We start from the raw sequence: 19,764 nt of genomic DNA, 5'->3' as shown, positions 1-19,764 counted from the left end.
TCATCAGTCACCTGAGAACTCATTTTTAATGTGGAAGCAAGTCATCCTCGATTCTGAGGAACTGCCTAAGAAGGAGATAAATGCAAGTTCTTTCTTTTCCACTGTAATTCTGTAATTTACTAAGTGTATAGGATGAATTGTCATTTTAGTAGTTGTAGAATTTGAGTATGGAAGACACTTATTTTTTTTCTCGGAAAGTGAATAAATTGCGCAGAACCAGCCAATTGAAAAGTCATCGTGCAACTGCTCGCTGCTCCTCGTCTCTTGGGCGAACTGTGCCTTTAAGGATGAAAGGAAGTGACGGTCCCCTTGGATGGACTGTGCCTTTAAGGGTGAAGGGAAGTGACGTTCCCCTTGACTGGACTGTGCCTTTAAGGGTGAGGGGAAGTGACGTCCCCCGGGCGGCTGTGTTGGGATGGTAACGGGCGGCGGGCTGTAAGCTGTCAGTTGGAGCCAGTCGGTTTGAAGGATGAACAAGCAGGAGATGGCAGACGAGGCTCTTTTCCAGCTCCTGCACACGGAGATCGTTTCTTACGTTTATAAATCGGCCGAGCAAGGAGAGATGGTGAGGAAGCGGGTGGGAGACAGGACCGGGCCAGGCTGCAGCTTAAAAACAAAGCTTTCGGCTTGGGTGCCACAATATCAGAATTAGGGCGATTTACGCTAGTTTTTGTATATATTTATATGTCGAGTTAATTCAAAAAACAGTCCCCCCCCCCCCCCCCCCAGATTCTCCATTATTATCCAGACTATTCGGCAGAGACCAGATGTACCCACATTATGTGAAGGATTTTGATAAAGCAGCGTTGTCCAATACGTTAGCTACTAGCCACATGTGGCTAATTGGGAATCCAAATGTGGCGAATTCCACTTCGATTAGTAAATAATAAATGAGTAATAGACACCGTCGTTGGGCATATGATCTCAATACTCATTCGCACAACGTATGCATGTGTACTTTAACCTTTTTGTGTGTCTGTAGGTGAAATAGTAAGATAAAAAGCAGAGCATGCAAGTGTAATTTGATTGTTGTGTGCGCTTTACTTTTTTGGTTACTGTTTATTGGTTACTTGCTAAGGAACATAGGAACAGGAGTAGGCCATTCAGCCCCTCGAGCCAATGATTCAGTTAGATCATGGCTGATCTGTATCTTAACTCAATCTACCTGCCTTGGCTCCATAACCCTAAAATAGCGTGTAACACATGTGGAAATGCTGGACTTCAGCCCCAGAGAAACACTAGCAACATCGTGTGTAGAGGGGAGCTGTCATTGTGGTCAGCTCTTGCAGTAGAAAGCAAGCCCAGCCATTAACGAGCAGCTCCAACAGGGCATGTCAAAGGGTGGGCTTAGTGCATCTCTTTGTGAGTTGTTCTGAGGAAGCCAAAGTACTGCTCACTACTGTTGGACCAAAACCTGGAAGTTGCACTAAGATGTCCTATGTCTGATAAATTTATGCAGAAAAACTGCTAAGTTTTGTACTCCATGGTGGTAGATATTTAAGTAAATACAAATAATATGAATGACTGTCCTTGACATCAAGGCAACATTTGATCGTGTGTGACACCAAGGAACCCCAGTAAAATTGAAGTCAATGGGAATCGGGAGGAAAACTCTCCACTGGCTGGAGCCATATCTGGCAAAAAGGAAGATGGTTGTGGTTGTTGGAGGCCAATCAACACAATCCCAGGACATCACTGCAGGAGCTCCTCAGGGCAGTGTCTTAGGCTCAACCACCTTCAGCTGCTTCATCAATGACCTTTATCCATCATAAGATCAGAAGTGGGAATGTTTGCTGATGATTGCATAGTGCTCAGCTTCATTGGCACAGTTTGCATTGTGCTGAAATGATGCCTTTGTACATGCAGCTCTTGTCATTTGTTTTTGCTTAACTAACCCAGATCCTTAACTAAACTTGTGATTTCAGTAACCTGTGTGACCTGGTGCATTCATACTCCATCAGTGAAACTTGGAGTGAAATGCTCCTGAGTTCTCTGAGTTTGAAGGCACCACTCAAATTGGCACCTTCAAAAAACAATCTCTTCTCTTAGGGATTCCTGTGGTTATGATGCACTGGTAGGAAACATTTCAGTTATTTTTTTGGTTTCGAGTTATTACGCTATCTCCAAGAGGGACGAACAATACAGGATTCTTTTGTTGCATTATTGTTTTTTTTTCTTCTTGGCCCTGCTTAAAATGTGCCCTTTGGGATCGGAACTGCAGCAGACCACATTTACACTGCAGTTTGAGATCTGCAGTTGGGTCTGAAAACTGCTGGCACTGAATCGATCTGCCAGCCACCCTGTTTATATACCACTGTTATTGTCGCTGTGAAGCAGGAACTACTTTGCGTGGGGCTAAGGATGATGTGTGAATGATTTCTTTGTAATTTATTCAAGCCTGTTTGTGCCATGCACTCACTACTGCATAAAGAAGAATACTTTTCCTTTTTTTTTTTTAAAAACTGAATATATGTGGAAAACTGTTCAAGTTCCTCATTATTCATTGTAACTTTTTTTAAAAAAAAGAAAGAAGTAATGGTACCACTTCCTCACCAAGAGGATACAGTCAATGTCATTAGGGAAGTAACCAGAACAACAATGTGTCTTTTTGATTATGGTATGATGGTATTTATCTGACATGAGGGTGCACTTTGACACAAGTTACATCACTAAATTGTATGTTTACAAATGCAAAAAGACTCAACAAAAAAACCCTGTATGTCAGGGGTTACCCGTAAATACTGTATTGCAGAATTTAACAGTTGGAAGTGGGGTGGGTATCCAGCTGGACCATTGACATTTCCCAATAGAGAAGGAATAACGCGATCAAGTCACGGCTGTGCAACTAACATACATGTCCTGATAGCTTGGGCAGGAAGGAAGTTCCTGCCCAAGCTATCAGGACATGTATGTTAGTTGCACAGCCGTGACTTGATCCCGTTATTCCTTCTCTATTGGGAAATGTCAATGGTCCAGCTGGATACCTACCCTACTTTCAACTGGTAAATACTGTATTGAAGAATTTAAGGGTAACCCCTGACATACAGGTTTCAGATCATAACCTCGGCACCTATTACATTTTTACTTATATATTTCTTTTTCACCCCTTTGTTTTGGGTCTTCCCTTCCCCCCCCCCCCTTTTCTTCCCTCTCTTTCCCACATGGCAGCTGTTTCTCATCCTGCCAGTACACTTCACACCTAATCTGAGCCGTCTTTGTCTCCACTGTCCTATTACCATCTCGTCTGGTTTTGAATACCTCTTAATGTCTCTTTACTTCTCTTTTGTTCTATCGCAGCCCTGCCTTTGATCTATTTTATTTCCTTTCCAGTTTTGAAAAAGGGTTTCAACCCGAAACGTCGACTTTTAATTTCTCTCCACGGATGTTGCCTGGCCTGCTGAGTTTTTCCAGCATTTTCTGTTATTAAGGAAGTTCCCTACCCTTGTGTCAGGCTGGAAGTTGTATGTAATACAGGAAGAGTGGAAAAAAAGCAAACAAAAAAAAAGGATAAAAATAGTCTTAAATAAATTTGTTAATGTTCGGATGGCAGAAGAACTGAAGTTGTCAATAGGCTATTGTGATAAAATAAGAATTGTAGGAAATTTGTTCACGTTCTTGGCTTGAAACTATGGTCTACCAGTTAAGTATTGTGTTGTAAGACACGGAACCAAACCAAAACAACTAAAAGTAAATTTATGAAAGTATGATGAGAAGAAGACGACTGTATTGGCGATGTTCAGCTTTTGGTATTTACTGTGGAAAAAGTCCAGGTAAAAATGGAGGGCATTTTAATAGACGCTACACAATATTGTGTGTTGAACATCCCTAGTATGGACTTTTTAGTAGTATGAATTCTTCTCCATTGTAAATCTGCATTAGTGGTTTAAAATCATGAATGTAGTAATTCTCTTGCATGATTTCTCCTATGTCACTGAGCCACCAACCACAGCTCAATCTTTGTACAAAGGTGCCAGAGACTAGATCCACCACAGGGGAGGAAAATACAGAGTAAGACTCATTGTGTAACTTCTTGTGACCAGCTCAGAGTGGCAATGGTAGAAGCCTGGGAGTAGGTGGCAAGCCCTACTCTTGACTTCAGTTGGCATGCCACCTGAGGAAAGAATGAAGAGCTTTTTATTTTTTATGTAGTCAATAAGCAAAATGGACAGACTGTACAGTAGATCCACACTGAGTCAGCTTAATTATAGTGAAAACTGGTTTTCGTATTCCAACGTTAAAGTGACTTAACCAGGTAACTGAAATAATATTGTTAGGGTAAAGAAGCTATTACCTCTAAAAGTACAAATCTGAACACTAATCTTTCCTTATTTTAGTTTATTAGCAGTGAAATGCAATTTACAGGTCACTAAAAAACAGTGACACCAGCTGGAAAATGTTTGATCTGTGTATACTGACTGATTTTCTTGACTACATAGTTTTAAAAGGCATTAAAATGACCAGATATTTAAAAAAATTGTAGTTTAATCAGTTTTTTTGGGGAATAAGATTTAAATCACCCAGCCAAGATCTCAATCTAAAGTAGTCAAGAATGTGGCATATTCTTCACCCGTCGAATCTTTTTGAATTAGTGTTGGAGATTTAGTAATGTTAAGTGTACTGTCACCGAACTTTTCTGTGCTTTAATTTTCACTAACCTGTCAGTAATACTGAATCATTTAGCTCCTGTTGGTGATGTTTTGTTGTGGCTGTCGAGATTTTGCTGTAAAAGAATGCCACTGCAGTTTATAATACAAGCCTTTTCTCAATGTTTCAATTCACTTATTTAAATTTAGGTAAATTCTCCTTTCTTGTGGTTTCAATTGATTAGAAATATAGTGATCTGTGATACAATGTCTTGATCTCCTACCTGAAAGATAGGTATGCTGTTGAGTCCATCTGTAAAATGGAATGAGTGAAAGTGTAAAGAACCTATTGCAGTAATCCATGTGGGTGTGTCCTTAATTGATAGTGGGATGACCACTATCCACTCGAATGGTAGTGATTCTCCCCCTGCATCTCGTCAGATAACAGAGGTATTTGGTCTTGTGCATTTGGCATGGGAATGAAATTAACTACAATTCAAAAAACTTCAACTGAATTTAATCTTTTCTGGGTTGAGGGGTTGATTTAGGAGAACAGCAGGAGTGTTGGCAGGCTGTGCAGTGAGGTGAAGTCTTGCATACGATAATCAGAAAGGCGAAAAATTGGAGCATGGATAATTCCGGTTTCACTATAGGTTTGCAGAGGTTTTTAGTGCAATGTGCAAAGTAAAGACAATCTGTCTTTCTCTGGTAGGCCATATAGCCAAGAAAAATACCTCTGCTTCTGGAAATGCATAGAATGTGGGCTGTGGAAAAGGTCATTCTTTCAGTGTTAATGCATGCTACAGATGCAACAATAGTACTCAATTTAAATAATGCTTTCCATAATTTTGGACTCTTAGAGCGCATAGTACATATTATACAACTTGTCTAGCTAATAAGTTAAGTGTACAGTTCTTGGAGGAAATTTGAACACTAGACAATATCATGTATTTCTGCTTTCCTGTTGGCATCAAATACTTGATTTTCTGTAAATCTCTAAATCAGATGCTTGAACTTTATTTTTAGTTGGATAGCTAAGGATAGATGGCTCATTAATCTAATTCTATTAGCTTAAATGAAAACCTTTGGGGGGGGTGAAAGAGTTTGAGCTTGATTAGTATTGTACGCTTCTTGGATATCTTTGAAGTACCTGCATTGGGTGAATACTGTTAGTCTGCTGCCAGGTTATACTGGTGTATTACAATTTGGGAGAGAACAGAAAAGATATTTTAGAAACAACCTCATTTAAATGAATAGTTGCAGTGCTGTGTGGAAAGGACTGGGAGAAATGAAACTGCCTCCCCTGTCTGATTACTGATTACAGAGCAGGATTATCAGGTTTTATGGAGAAATACAAGTGTCTTGATCTCTTACCTGAAAGATAGATATGCCGTTGAGTCCATCTGCAAGCTGGAATGAATGAAAGTGTAAAGAATCTATTGCAGTAATCCAGATTGGTGTGTCCCTAATTGATAACCTCTTGTAATGTCCAGGATCCTTGCCTTCCAGACCACACATCTTGTGCCAAGAAGTTAGGTATCCAAACTACTCATGGGAAGCATGCAGGGATAGTTTGGTAATGATTCTGCTAATGTGTTTCCTGATTTTTTTTTTTTCTGGTTTGTTCCATGAGAAGGTACATGATTTTCCCTTGGCATGTCCCCACAACAACAAATTTAAGAGTCTCTTTATACTGCAACATTAGCATTCTACTTCAGAGGGAAGTGGTTTGAGATTATAACTCCACTCTGGTGTGATATCAAAGTTGGTTAAATAAGTACTCGGAGGCACTTGGACCTCATGAACACTTTTAAACTTTCTCTGGGTTGATTTCAATGTGGTGGGTGCAGATGTTTCCACTCACACTCCAAAAGTTTAAATTTTAAAAGTCGGGTGGAAGCTTTGAATGTCTATTAGTAAGGATGAGTGCTCAGAAGGCAGGATAATTCTGATTGGAGCCAGGCAGTTAAATGAGGTACTGCTTGACTGGAACTGCTACTTCAGGTACAGATCTCCAACTGGTAGCTGCAGTATAAGTGGGCCTTTTGAGATAAGGAACTTGGAGATATGGGGATTGAAATTGAACTTGCTAATTGAAGCAAATTAATACTTCACCACTGGAATAGCACTGAAGGGATAATTACAGTCCTAGCCCTTTTGGGCTATCCCAGATCAGGCGTACTCCCCAGACGTGTTGAACACATGGGAGTACGATATTGTTGCTATCACGGAGACATGGTTGAGGGAGGGTCAGGACTGGCAGCTAAATATTCCGGGGTATAGAATCTTCAGGCGAGACAGAGGGGGGTGTAAAAGGGGAGGGGGTGTTGCAATATTAATTAAGGAGTCTATTACTGCTGTAAGGAGGGATGATATATTAGCGGGTTCCTCTAATGAGGCCATATGGGTAGAACTTAAAAACAAAAAGGGGTCAAGCACCTTGCTGGGAGTGTACTATAGGCCCCCAAACAGTCAGGGGGAGATAGAGGAACAGATATGCGGGCAGATATCAGAAAAGTGTGAAAATAATAGGGTAGTAATAGTGGGGGATTTCAACTTCCCCAATATAAATTGGGATAGTCAGAGTGTGAAAGGCTTGGAGGGAGCAGAATTCTTAAAGTGCATCCAGGAAAGCTTTTTGAGCCAACATGCAGAAAGTCCTACAAGAGAGGGGGTGGTACTGGACCTAATTCTAGGGAATGTAGCCGGGCAGGTGGTGGAAGTGTCTGTAGGAGAGCATTTTGGCGATAGTGACCACAATTCGGTGAGATTTAAGGTGGTCATGGAAAAAGACAAAGACGGCCCGGAAATCAGGGTTCTAAATTGGGGGAAGGCCGATTTTAATAAGATAAGACAGGATCTGGCAAAAGTGGACTGGGAGCAGCTACTTATAGGAAAATCCACGTCAAAACAGTGGGAGGCTTTCAGAAGGGAAATAGAGAGAGTACAACACCAACATGTTCCTGTAAAGGTCAAGGGTGGGACCAACAAGCAAAGGGAACCTTGGATGACAAAGGATATACAAAAATGCATTAGGAAAAAAAGGGGGGCTTTTGGCAGTTACAAAAGACAAAAGACGGTGGAAGCCCTAGAGGAGTATAGGAGGTGCAGGGGCATACTTAAAAAGGAAATTAGGAGGGCGAGGAGGGGCCATGAAATAACACTGGCGAGCAAAATAAAGGAAAATCCTAAGATGTTTTATAAGTATATTAAGGGCAAGAGGATAACCAGGGAAAGGGTAGGGCCCATTAGGGACCAAAGTGGCAAGCTGTGTGTAGAGCCAGATGAAGTAGGTGGGGTTTTAAATGAATTTTTTGCCTCAGTGTTCACTATGGAGAAAGACGATGTAGATATAGAAGTCGGGCAAGGGGACTGTGACATACTTGAACATATTAGCATCGAGAGGGAGGAGGTACTAGCGGTTTTAGCAGGCCAAAAAGTGGATAAATCCCCAGGCCCGGACGAGATGTATCCCAGGCTGTTGTGTGAGGCAAAGGAGGAGATTGCAGGGGCTCTGACACAAATTTTCAGAACCTCTCTGGCCACAGGGGATGTACCAGAGGACTGGAGAACAGCTAATGTAGTACCATTATTCAAGAAGGGTAGCAGGGATAAACCAGGGAATTACAGGCCAGTGAGCCTAACATCTGTGGTAGGGAAATTATTGGAAAAAATTCTGAGGGACAAAATTAGTCTCCACTTGGAGAGGCAAGGATTAATCGGGGATAGTCAGCATGGCTTTGTCAAGGGTAAATCATGTCTGACCAATCTGATTGAATTTTTCGAGGGGGTGACTAGGTGTGTGGATGAGGGAAATGCTGTGGATGTGGTTTACATGGACTTCAGTAAAGCTTTTGACAAGGTCCCGCATAGGAGACTGGTCAAGAAGGTAAGAGCCCATGGGATCCAGGGGGCCTTGGCGCGTTGGATCCTAAACTGGCTGAGTGGCAGGAGGCAGAGGGTGATGGTCGAAGGTTGCTTTTGTGACTGGAAGCCTGTGTCCAGTGGGGTACCTCAGGGATCGGTGCTGGGTCCCTTGCTGTTTGTGATCTACATTAATGATTTGGATGAGAATGTAAAGGGTATGATCAGTAAGTTCGCGGATGACACGAAAATTGGTGGGGTGGTAAATTGCGAGGAGGAAAGCCTCAGGCTGCAGGACAATATTAACGGGTTGGTCAGATGGGCGGAAAAGTGGCAAATGGAATTTAACCCGGAAAAGTGCGAGGTGATGCATTTTGGACGGACAAATAAGGCAAGGGAATACACAATGAGTGGTAGGACCCTAGGAAGTACAGAGGGTCAGAGGGACCTTGGTGTACATGTACATAATTCCCTGAAGGCAGCGGAACAGGTAGATAAGGTGGTTAAAAAGGCTTATGGGATACTTGCCTTCATTAGCAGAGGCATAGAATATAAGAGCAGGGAGGTTATGATGGAGCTGTACAAAACGCTGGTGAGGCCACAGCTGGAGTACTGTGTGCAGTTCTGGTCGCCTCACTATAGGAAGGATGTGATTGCTTTGGAGAGGGTGCAGAGAAGATTCACCAGGATGTTACCTGGGATGGAGCGCCTCAGCTATGAAGAGAGACTGGACAGGCTGGGGTTGTTTTCCTTGGAGCAAAGAAGGCTGAGGGGGGACCTGATTGAGGTGTACAAAATGATGAGGGGCATAGATAGGGTAGATAAAGAGGAACTTTTCCCCTTAGTAGGGGGGTCAATAACAAGGGGGCACAGATTCAGGGTAAGGGGCAGGAGATTTAGGGGGGATTTGAGGAGGAACTTTTTCACCCAGAGGGTGGTTGGAAGCTGGAACTCACTGCCTGAAAGGGTGATAGAGGCAGGAACCCTCACAACATTCAAGAAGCATTTGGATGAGCACTTGAAATGCCATTGCATACAAGGCTATGGACCAAATGCTGGAAAATGGGATTAGACTGGACAGGGAGGGATGGGCGGCGCAGACACGATGGGCCGAAGGGCCTCTTTCTGTGCTGTAAAACTCTATGACTCTATGACGTTCATCTTCAACTTAAGTTAGAGATAGCCGAATTCCATAAGATGCTTAAATGGGTCTAAAGGTTCAGGCTATCTCTCCCTAAAGGAAAGGAATGACTGAAGATGTTACCGTCCTCCAGATAGTACTTTTAATAAGTTGAACTAGACTGTAACCTTCCGGATATTATGAGGGTCCGGAATACCCCCCAGAATTCTGCAACTCCTTACAAAAGAGTGTACAGAATTTGTGGGTTCGCGAGTTTATACAGAATTACTCTGAGACAATTCTAAAAATATATAGTTTTATTTAAGAGCCGACATTCAGTTAACATCTGTTGAATCAGTCGCAACATTAACAATTCAAAATACAATTACAGGAAACTTTGTGATATCCGGCACCGACGGGACCGGCGTGTTGCCGATCTATCAAAACTGCCGGACATACAAAGTTAATGTTGAAGCATATGGAGGTTTTCATCTCCGTATCTGACAACAATCACTGTTGCTTAGCAACAGCATCTAAAGAGTCAGCTGCAGCTGCAAGTGTCTCTAGCTGAAGCTGTTGCTATAGCTACAGACCTTGCAGTGGCTGACTGGGGGGAAAAAAAAGAACGAGATCTAAAAAAAAACTTAAAACGGCTCCTGATTTTTGCCGTTAGATCGAGTATTCCGGACATACAACCTCCGGATAAACCAAAGTTTCCTGTAGCTTACATTTCTTCTTTCTCAGAGATCCTTATTCTCAAATCTTTACTTCGTTACATTTCTTATTTCTTAATCCAGAACATCCACCAAAATCAATCACTTTGACTTCCCGAGACTCATAGTTAAAGACTTAGAGATTTCTCTGAAGAGTTGAGAAATGCTTTGCTCGTTCAGTGTGTACTGACCTTCTGTTAAAAAGGTCTTATTTTTATACCCTTTTGGCAGTGGTTTCTTCTTAGCTGACATCAGCAGAGAACATCAAATTGTCTTTATTGATACCTCTTTCAAATGCTTTCTATCTTACTATCAATTCAACTATTGCGTGCATAATTATTTCTCTACCTTTTTAGGTGTTCCAAAAACCATCATAAAAACAATGACGGCAATGGTTTCTGTTTGATGTCATTCCTACAAAATGCTTTCATTCAATTCTTAATATTGGCTTTACTGGTTTTTTTGCAGACATTGTGACCCCGTTCTGCTCCAAGTTTAATACAAACACAATGTAATTGCTTGATGTCTCTACTGAAGTCATATTTTCAAAGCCGCCTTGTTGGTATTAAATTTACAATATGTAAATCAAAACCACTTAAACTGTGTGTTTACTTGTTTTCTAGCTATCTCAATTGGTTGCATATCTTATGGTTCCTGTTTTCCAAGTTTAACATAAAACTATTTGACCAGCAGGTTTCTTTACTTGATGTCATGTTTCAAAGGCACATGCCTCTTTTAATGTTTGTATTTCTGTTTTACATGTTAGCTCTTCACACTTTAAACTGGGCATTTTCATTGTGTTACCTCCAAACTCTAGACCTTTCGGAAGCACCAATGGTTTGCTTCAACCTTTCATTGTTTTAGTATATTTAACTAATTCCCATTTCAAAGCTTGTTTACAATTTCGTTATCAACTGATCTTTTCTCAGAAGCCTGTATTCTGTTCACAGCCTTGTCTGCTGAGACTTGTGTCTTTTAAACCCAGTATATCTTTTATTAATATTAGAAATCTGTTCATGGTATTGTGTATTTCTCTGAATCATGACTGTTCCTTCACAGCACTGCATGTTAGTACTTCAAAGCATTGGGCTGGATTTTATCAATGGAGACGTCCTGGAGGCGAGACTTCTGGTTTCCGGGTTTCAGTCCTGCCCACAGCGACGTCTGACCAACCCATGCTATTTTCCCTTGATTGGCATTGGTAAGCCTGCCCTGTGGGCTTACTGGTCAATTAAGGGAAAACCGGTGACAGATGCTTCATCTGTCAGTTTTTTTGACCGATGAATTGTCAACGTTTGACAGCTTTGAGAAGCTGTCAGACACTGACAATCTCTGTTCTAAGGTGAGCCCTTGCACAGAAGGCTCACCAAGACACCTCTCCTCAGCAGAAAGCAGATGGCTGCTGCATCTGAGAATGCAGCAGCCATTCTGTCATCTCTGCCGTTGAGATGAAGCACCTCCGGATCCTCAAAAGGTTGAAGCCTGCAGAAAGAAGCAAAGGTGAGGAAACTTTTCCCAACACTTACACTCACCTCTCATAATTACCTGTCCACACTTGCACTCATCACTCACCTCTACAGCTGATATGTCGACCCCTCACCCCCACAGACCCCCTGCTCACCTCGCTGACCCTGGCGAAGTTCGCAGCCGTCGGGAAGCCCGCAATTGCAGGTGTAAAATGGGGAAAAGCCTCAAAACTGCCTGTTAACTACCTGTTAACGGGTCCTTGCGCGATTCGGGGACCCGGCACGGAGGCGGGTTGGGAGCGGGGTCGGTACCCGCTCCCAGTTTCTGCCATTTTCCCGGCAGTCCCGCCTCCTCAGGGCTGGGAAAATTCCCCCCAAGGTGTCACTTATTACACTACAGTGAAAATGAAAGTAGTTTTCATATGGGGAAAAAGATGTTTCTCATGCAACACTTTAAGGAAAGAAGAATGTTCAATCAGCAAGTTACTTTCATGCATGAAATTTTTCACAAAATATCTTAAGGTTGCACGGGTAAGAAGTGAGAAACCGAATCTACTACCAGTAAGTAAATTCCTCCATGTGCTTTGGCAGTGCACAACAGCTACATGACTCTTAATATTTTCTCTCCCTTTAGGAAAGTGGAAGATGTGTCACCAAGCTGGAAAACATGGGATTCAGAGTAGGACAAGGACTAATAGAAAGGTAGTAAGCAATGGCGGTTTTTGAAGAGATCTAAAGAAAAACAGTAAATGATAACGCAGTGATCTGTATCCTACTTATTTCATTCAATGACAGCATGCAAGTACATCTATATGGAAAAAACTTGAATTGAAAATAAACACTGGTTTTACATTTGTAGTGCATATTTAAAGGGTTGAGCAACTCATTCTGTGTAGTATTTGAATGTCTGTTCTGCTGCCCACAAGAAAAGAAGCTTTGCAGCCAATGAAAAGGCATTGTCACCTGCTTAGATTTACATAATCTATATATATAAATCGGTACTTCTGTCTGTCTGTCTCTGTCTGTCATCGCGTGTGCGTTGCGGGTATGCACTCGAAAGTTACAGGGCATACCTACGCGCGCGTTACCTCCAAAGAAAGCTTACGCTTCCGAGACGGTTTTAAGCGTATTTACGTTTCGGCCGGGCTAAAATTGCGCCCGCGGTATCCCAAAAACCTTCAACATTCCGCTCATTAGCATCTCATTATCCGCTCATTAGCGACAGAGTGACCTCGAGCTCGACCAGTCGTACGCTGGGTTGCTGGCGTGTGCCGCCGGGCCAATCGGTGCGCGTGTGGCCGGGCTTTATCGTTCTGAACCGAGGTGAGTCGCCGCCATCTTGATTCCAAACTTTTCCTTTCTTTTTCCCGCTTTCTGCGTCTTAAAAAAAAACGTTGCTTTTAAAACACATATTGTTTTAAAAAAAAATGATTTAGAAAGTAATTAACTTATCTAATCTCAATTTTCCTACCTTTCCCCTTTTTTCCAGGTAGGCCTAGAAGCCTCGGCATCTCCTCCGCACCCACGCCCGAGCTAGGCACCTCCCGGCCCCAGTCGAAGGCTGGAGGGCCGAGCCTCAGCCCAGCGCCGCTAGGGTGCGCGCGCAGCAGGAGCTGAGACGTCTCTCTCTGCCGGGGCTTGCTGAGCGTCCAGCGTTACCCTGGCAACCGGGCCCGCTGGACGTCTCGCACAGCCGCAATCGGCGGTCTTCACCTGGGGGGGGGGGGGGGGCGCAGCAGGAGCAGCTGAGATGCGGCGTCTCTCTCGCTCTGGCTTGGTCAGCGTCACGGTTGCCCTGGCAACCGGGCCCGCCGGCCGAGAGAGACGCCGCGTCTCAGCTCCTGCTGCGCGCGCGCAATCGGCGGTCTTCACCTCTTGGGGTGGGGGGGGGGGTCGCGACCCTCGGGGGGGGGGGGGGCGCCCCCCGCCCTCCCTCCCCTCCCTCCGCCCCCCCGCCCTCCATCCCCCCTCCCTCACCCCCTGCCCTCCCTCCCCCGCCCTCCCTCCCCCTCCCCCCCGCCCTCCCCTCCCCTCCCTTCCCCTCCCCTGCCCTCCCTTCCCCCCCTCCCTCCCTTCCTTCCCCCCTCCACGCCCTCCCTCTCCCCCCTCCCTCCCTTCCCCCCCTCCCCCTCCCCCTCCCCTCCCCTCCCTCTCTTCCCCCCCAGTCGCTCTCTTTCTTCCCCCCAGTCGCTCTCTTCCCCCCCAGTCGCGCGCTCTCTTCCCCCCAGTCGCTCTCTCTCTCTCTTCCAACAACAACATGCCCTCGAAAAAGCCTCGGCACCGCCGGGCACTTCAGCTAGTTTAAATATATACAAGAAACTTAAGGGCTAATTCCCAGCAGGAAAGCTGTGCTCAAAGGGAGTACAGATTGGAGAGAGGGCTCCAAACTGTGCTCACTGTGAGGCTTGACTTTCAAATGGGATCATGGAATTACAGTCGAACTTCACTATAATGAACCCCCTCAGGACTGGCAGAAAAGATCGTTGTATCAGGGTTTTCACTATATTAGGCTTTGATGACTTGCATTGGCCAGAGTTTTATTGGGAAAGAGCTGATTAAAAAAGGCCAGTTTCGTTGACATTATAAACGTCTATTGGGCTGTAGTTCTGTATAAGAGATGGAAAAACATCCGTCAGTCACGCGCAAGTCATCTCTGTCAACTCCACCCTTTTCGCTCATGACTGTCTTAAATTTAAAAATGCGTCGCTGCTTAAAGCGGTCCAGCAATCCGTTTGAAGTTTTCAATGCTGGAAGAAGAGGCAAACAGTCAGCCTAACCTCCGGCGGTGGAAAAATTATTGGAAAAAATTCTGAGGGACAGGATAAATCTTCATTTAGAAAGACACGGATTAATCAGGGACAGTCAGCATGGATTTGTTAAGGGAAGGTCGTGTCTGACTAACTTGATTGAATTTTTTGAGGAGGTAACAAGGAGGGTCGATGAGGGTAGTGTGTTTGATGTAGTCTGTATGGATTTTAGCAAGGCTTTTAATAAGGTCCCGCATGGCAGACTGGTCACGAAAGTAAAAGCCCATGGGATCCAAGGCAAAGTGTCAAGGTGGATCCGAAATTGGCTGAGGCAGGAAACAAAGGGTACTGGTGGAAGGGTGTTTTTGTGACTGGCAGGCTGTTTCCAGTGGGGTTCCACAGGGCTCCGTACTGGGTCCTTTGCTTTTTGTGGTGTATATATCAATGATTTGGACTTGAATGTAGGAAGTATGATTAAGAAGTTTGCAGATGATACAAAATTTGGCCGTGTGGTTGATAATGAAGAAGAAAGCTGTAGACTGCAGGAAGATATCAATGGACTGGACAGGTGGGCAGAACAGTGGCAAATGGAATTCAATCTGGAGAAGTGTGAGGTAATGCATTTGGGGAGGGCTAACAAGGCAAGGGAATACACAATAAATGGTAGGACACTGAGGTGCAGAAGATCAGAGGGACCTTGGAGTGCATGTCCACAGATCCCTAAAGATAGCAGGACAGGTAGATAAGGTGGTTAAGAAGGCATACAGATACTTTCCTTTATTAGCCGAGACATAGAATATAAGAGCAGGGAGGTTATGCTTGAACTGTATAAAACACTAGTTAGGCCGCAGCTAGAGTACTGCATGCAGTTCTGGTCATCACATTACAGGAAGGATGTGATCGCACTAGAGAGGGTACAGAGAAGATTTACGAGGATGTTGCCTGGGCTGGGGAATTTTAACTATGAGGAAAGATTGGATAGGCTGGGGTTGTTTTCTTTGGAACAGAGGAGGCTGAGGGGAGACCTAATTGAGGTGTATAAAATTGAGGGGCCTAGATAGTGTGGATACGAAGGACCTATTTCCCTTAGCAGAGGGGTCGATAACCAGGGGGCATAGATTTAAAGTAATTGGTAGGAGGTTTAGAGGGGATTTGAGGAGAGACTTTTTCACCTAGAGGGTGGTGGTGGGGGGGGGGGGGGCGCGGCAGTCTGGAACTCACTGCCTGGAAGGGTGGTAGAGGCAGGAACCCTCATCACATTTAAAAAGTATTTGGATATACACTTGAAGTGCTGTAACCTACAAGGATACGGACCAAGTGCTGGAAAGTGGGATTAGGCTGAATAGCTCTTTGTCGGCCGGCACGGACCAGATGGGCCGAATGTCCTCCTTCTGTGCTGTAAATTTCTATGATTCTATGATTTTGGCCTTTGCATGTGACACATTGCCCAACACTGGAATGTTAACTCTCTCTGGTTGTTTTAAACCAGCAATTGACTGCTTCATCAGGATCTTAATGAGCCGCAGTATGGATTTGTGTTCTCTGGATCGGCGGTGTGGTGTATGTAACCGTTCCACCTTTAAGAGAACTATTTTAAGAGTGGCACTACTTTATCTTGGCTGCTGTATACTGTAATACCGGTGGTGACCACACCGGTATATAAGTGCTGTGTAATGATTTATTGGGCAGTTCCGCCCTGACCTTCAACTAGTAAAGACCTGTTAAAGTTACTCTTGTGGTCTGTGTAGTAATTCTCAATATAACACACAGACTTAACAGTGGCGACGAGTACGATCTTACCCTGCGGCAGAGATACATCCAAGGCAGTTTAACGGGCGTCGAGAGGAGGCATCCGCCCTCATCATTCTGCTGAGAGAAGACTCGGGTCTGCAGAGCAAAGGAAGAATTCTGACACGAAGCCTTCCATCAGCAACAGGCAGTGATCATCCCTTCTATCACGGTGGTGGGTAAGCCGATCAGCGACGAGCAGCCAGTCGGCAACGTTGACTGTGAAGTAGGGGAGGGAAAAACGGAGAATATAAGGGCGGAGAACTCGACCACGGCCGGGGAAAAGAGCCGGACAGAAGTCGGGGCCAGAGGCGCCGAGACTGGGGCAGCGTAAGGCACGGGAGCTGCGGTGAATGTAAACGCAGCCGGTGCGAAAGACCGGGCTGCAAGCAGGCTGGGAGACGCAACAGCGTCGAGAGAGAGCTCGACCGCGACCGGTGAAAAAGGCCGGGCAGCTACCGGGTCAGCGTAAGGCGCGGGAGAAAAAAAAAAAAAAAACCGCGGGGAACTCAGCCGCAGCCGGGGGAAAGGACCAGACTGCAAGAGGGGCTGGGAGGCACGATTCGAAAACCGCTGGGGAGGGCGAACGCAGCAATACGGCAATCGCCATTACAGCCAGTGGGGGAGAAAGGCAAACGCAGGAAGCCGCCATTTTCGTAGGCGGGGGAAGAAGACAAGCGCGGGAAACCGCCATTTTGAAAAAAAAAAATAAAAGAAAAATTTCTTTGTGTTTCTCAAGAAGGTTGCGAAGATGCCTAAGCGTGGTAACATCAACGATTTCGATTCCGATGTTGAAGATTGGGCCACGTATGTAGAACGCATAGAGATATATTGTAAGGCAAATAAAATATCAGATGAAGATAAAGCACTAACCTTACTAAACTCAATGGGTGCGAAGACATACGGGCTCTTGAAGCATCTTCTATCACCAGCTAAACCGGCGGATCAGACTTTCGCTAAAATTGTGGCTGTCCTGAAAAATCATTTGAACCCCACACCGCTGATGTTAGCGGAACGATTTAAATTTTATGCGAGAACGCAACTGAAAGAGCAAAGCAATGCGGAGTATTTAATTGAACTGCGTAAGCTAGCGAAATACTGCCAGTTTGGGGAAAGCCTGACACAGGCACTGAGAGACAAATTCGTGTGTGGATTGTCGAAAGAAGGAACCAAAAAGCGGCTGCTTGAAGAGAATGATCTTACACTTGATAAGGCTGTCTCTATTGCAGCATCGCACGAAGCCGCAGCGAGAGGCACTGCGGAAATGCAGCTGAAGGCAGCGGTACTCAGCGTAGATCAAATGGCTTCGGGTACAACGAAATGTTATCGTTGTGGGAAGACAACACACGATCAGAACCAATGCTGGTTTAAAAACCAGGAATGTAGAAAATGTGGCAAGCTTGGTCACATAGCTAAAGTATGCCGGTCAGGAAAGAAGACCAGCAACAAAAAGTCACCGCAGGAAAAGTGCAGAAAGGTACATAAGGTGGCTGAGAAGAGTTCGGATGAACAGAATTCGGATTCAGACTCCAACAGCAAGGAACTGGGTAGTCTGAGAATTCACAATGTGAGTAAGGAAGCTGACCGACAAACTATCTGGGTCACACTGCAGATAGCAGGAGTCCAAATGAAGATGGAATTGGACACCAGATCGGCGTTGACGGTCATGAATAAGCAAGATTACAAAAGGTTATTCAAACATATTCCCCTACGGGATATGAAGATAGTATTGCAGACATACACGGGGCAAAGAGTATACCCCATCGGAAAGATAAAAGTCAAGGTGGTACACGAGGGCAAAGAACACCAAGGAATGGACTTATATGTACTACCTGAGGGAGGTCCACCACTTCTGGGACAGGAGTGGATCAGGAAAATAAATATGGACTGGCACTCCCTAAACGCAATAACGGTAGATTCTGGGAAAAAAGATGTCAAACCTGAACGATTGTCCAGAATATTGGATGAGGCTAAAGAGGTGTTCCAACAGGGACTGGGAACACTGAGAGGAATTAAGGCAAAAATCAAGATTGCAGAACATGCAAACCCAAAATTTTTCAAAGATTTATTGGGCAGTTCCGCCCTGACCTTCAACTAGTAAAGACCTGTTAAAGTTACTCTTGTGGTCTGTGTAGTAATTCTCAATATAACACACAGACTTAACAGGCGGTTCATCTTCGACCACAGCAGACTTAATTTTTCCTCTGGCCCGCACAGTTGCAACAGTGCTCTTTGCAGATTGTGGTTTGTGATTTTGCTTTATGGTCCAGATCATTGATTAATCAAAGTTTTGTTTTCAGAGACCAAGGCAATCGCTTACACTCCACCTTTACATATGTTGCCTGGCTGCAGTTTCCTCTTGCCAGTTGCTTCCTCACGCCCTTGTTGGTTTATGTGTAGATGGCAGGCCGTCCTTTCAGGATATGTCATATGCATATGTCATTTGGGATTCGCACTACGATAGGTTATCTTTCAGTTTGCCTCAGCTTGGAATTCCATGATTTGTATTCGGGCCAGTCCGGGTTGATCCTGCTGAAGCATTTGTGATGGGGCTGATTTGCATTGAAAAAATTGGGCCTTGCCGTTGAGATCGTTAAAACTGGGGGTTTGTTATAAACGGGGTTCATTATAGTGAAGTTATACTGTATGTTCCTAGTAACCTGAAACTCTGCATTTTTAAACTTCCAATATTTTTGATTAAAACCTATAAATGTAACTGTTCATTCAGTGAAATTAGTGTTTGCAGGATGCTATTCCTACATCATAGCAACTTGTAATTATATTTGTTTGTTTACATATGTTTCTAATACCACTGATGTTTTAAAGCCAGATCATTGATTATGTTCCACTAAAGTGGTTGGATGTTCATATTTTTTCTGGTTTTGATCACAGATTTACTAAAGATACTGCACGATTCAAGGATGAATTGGATGTCATGAAGTTCATCTGTAAAGACTTCTGGACCAGTGTATTTAAAAAACAGATTGACAATCTTCGGACTAATCATCAGGTATATTGTTTATTTAAAGTGCTTACTAATTAAGTAGCTGTGTTTTTAAAAACCTGAGTTTCACTGACATAAAAACTGGCAAAATAAATCATTTGAGAAATGGAACATGTTGTAACAAGTGTAAATGCACAGACTGTTGCCATACCATTTTATTTTGTTTTGGTAAGAAGTTGTAGTTCCATTGTCAGAAGCTCAAAATTGTACTTTCCTTCTTCCTTTTCTGGCCTCTTGGCACTTTTTTTTCCAGTGCAGAAGGTTAGCTTTAAAATTCTATGATTCTAACTTGGTTCTAGGTTTCTACCAGTGACACTCTTAGCTGACCATCAGCACCTAAATGAAAGTGCCCTGTCATGACACAACTGCCAATTTAAGAAAGAAAACTGGGCCTCGCTTGGTCCTTTCTGTGATGGCATGACCAGAATCAGGAGGTCTCCATGTGGAGAATTGCAGGCATGAACCTATGTTCTACTACT

At 44.1% G+C, this 19,764-nt stretch overlaps 1 protein-coding gene across 4 annotated transcripts in view; it reads left to right on the top strand.

Annotated features, from left to right (window-relative positions):
* The first annotated feature begins 365 nt into the window (after nt 1-365).
* The window catches only part of LOC147109409 (trafficking protein particle complex subunit 6B), a 54,879-nt gene continuing 35,480 nt past the window's right edge, over nt 366-19,764 (top strand). For 3 of the 4 annotated variants that reach the window (XR_015080267.1, XR_015080268.1, XM_086003315.1), the window contains exons 1-3: nt 366-565; nt 12,381-12,448; nt 19,174-19,291. Coding sequence is in view for 2 of the 4 variants with exons in the window: in XM_086003315.1 (XP_085859441.1) it covers nt 470-565; nt 12,381-12,448; nt 19,174-19,291 (282 nt within the window). In the remaining 2 variants the exon portion in view is untranslated. The remainder of the gene's footprint in view (nt 566-12,380; nt 12,449-19,173; nt 19,292-19,764) is intronic. The other variant, XM_086003314.1, reaches the window with a different exon arrangement.

This window comes from Somniosus microcephalus, chromosome 12 (assembly GCF_052327205.1).
Source record: "Somniosus microcephalus isolate GS21.2 chromosome 12, FLI_Smic_1.0, whole genome shotgun sequence".
Lineage (NCBI taxonomy): Eukaryota > Metazoa > Chordata > Chondrichthyes > Squaliformes > Somniosidae > Somniosus > Somniosus microcephalus.
This window is presented reverse-complemented; position numbering and strand designations above follow the sequence as displayed.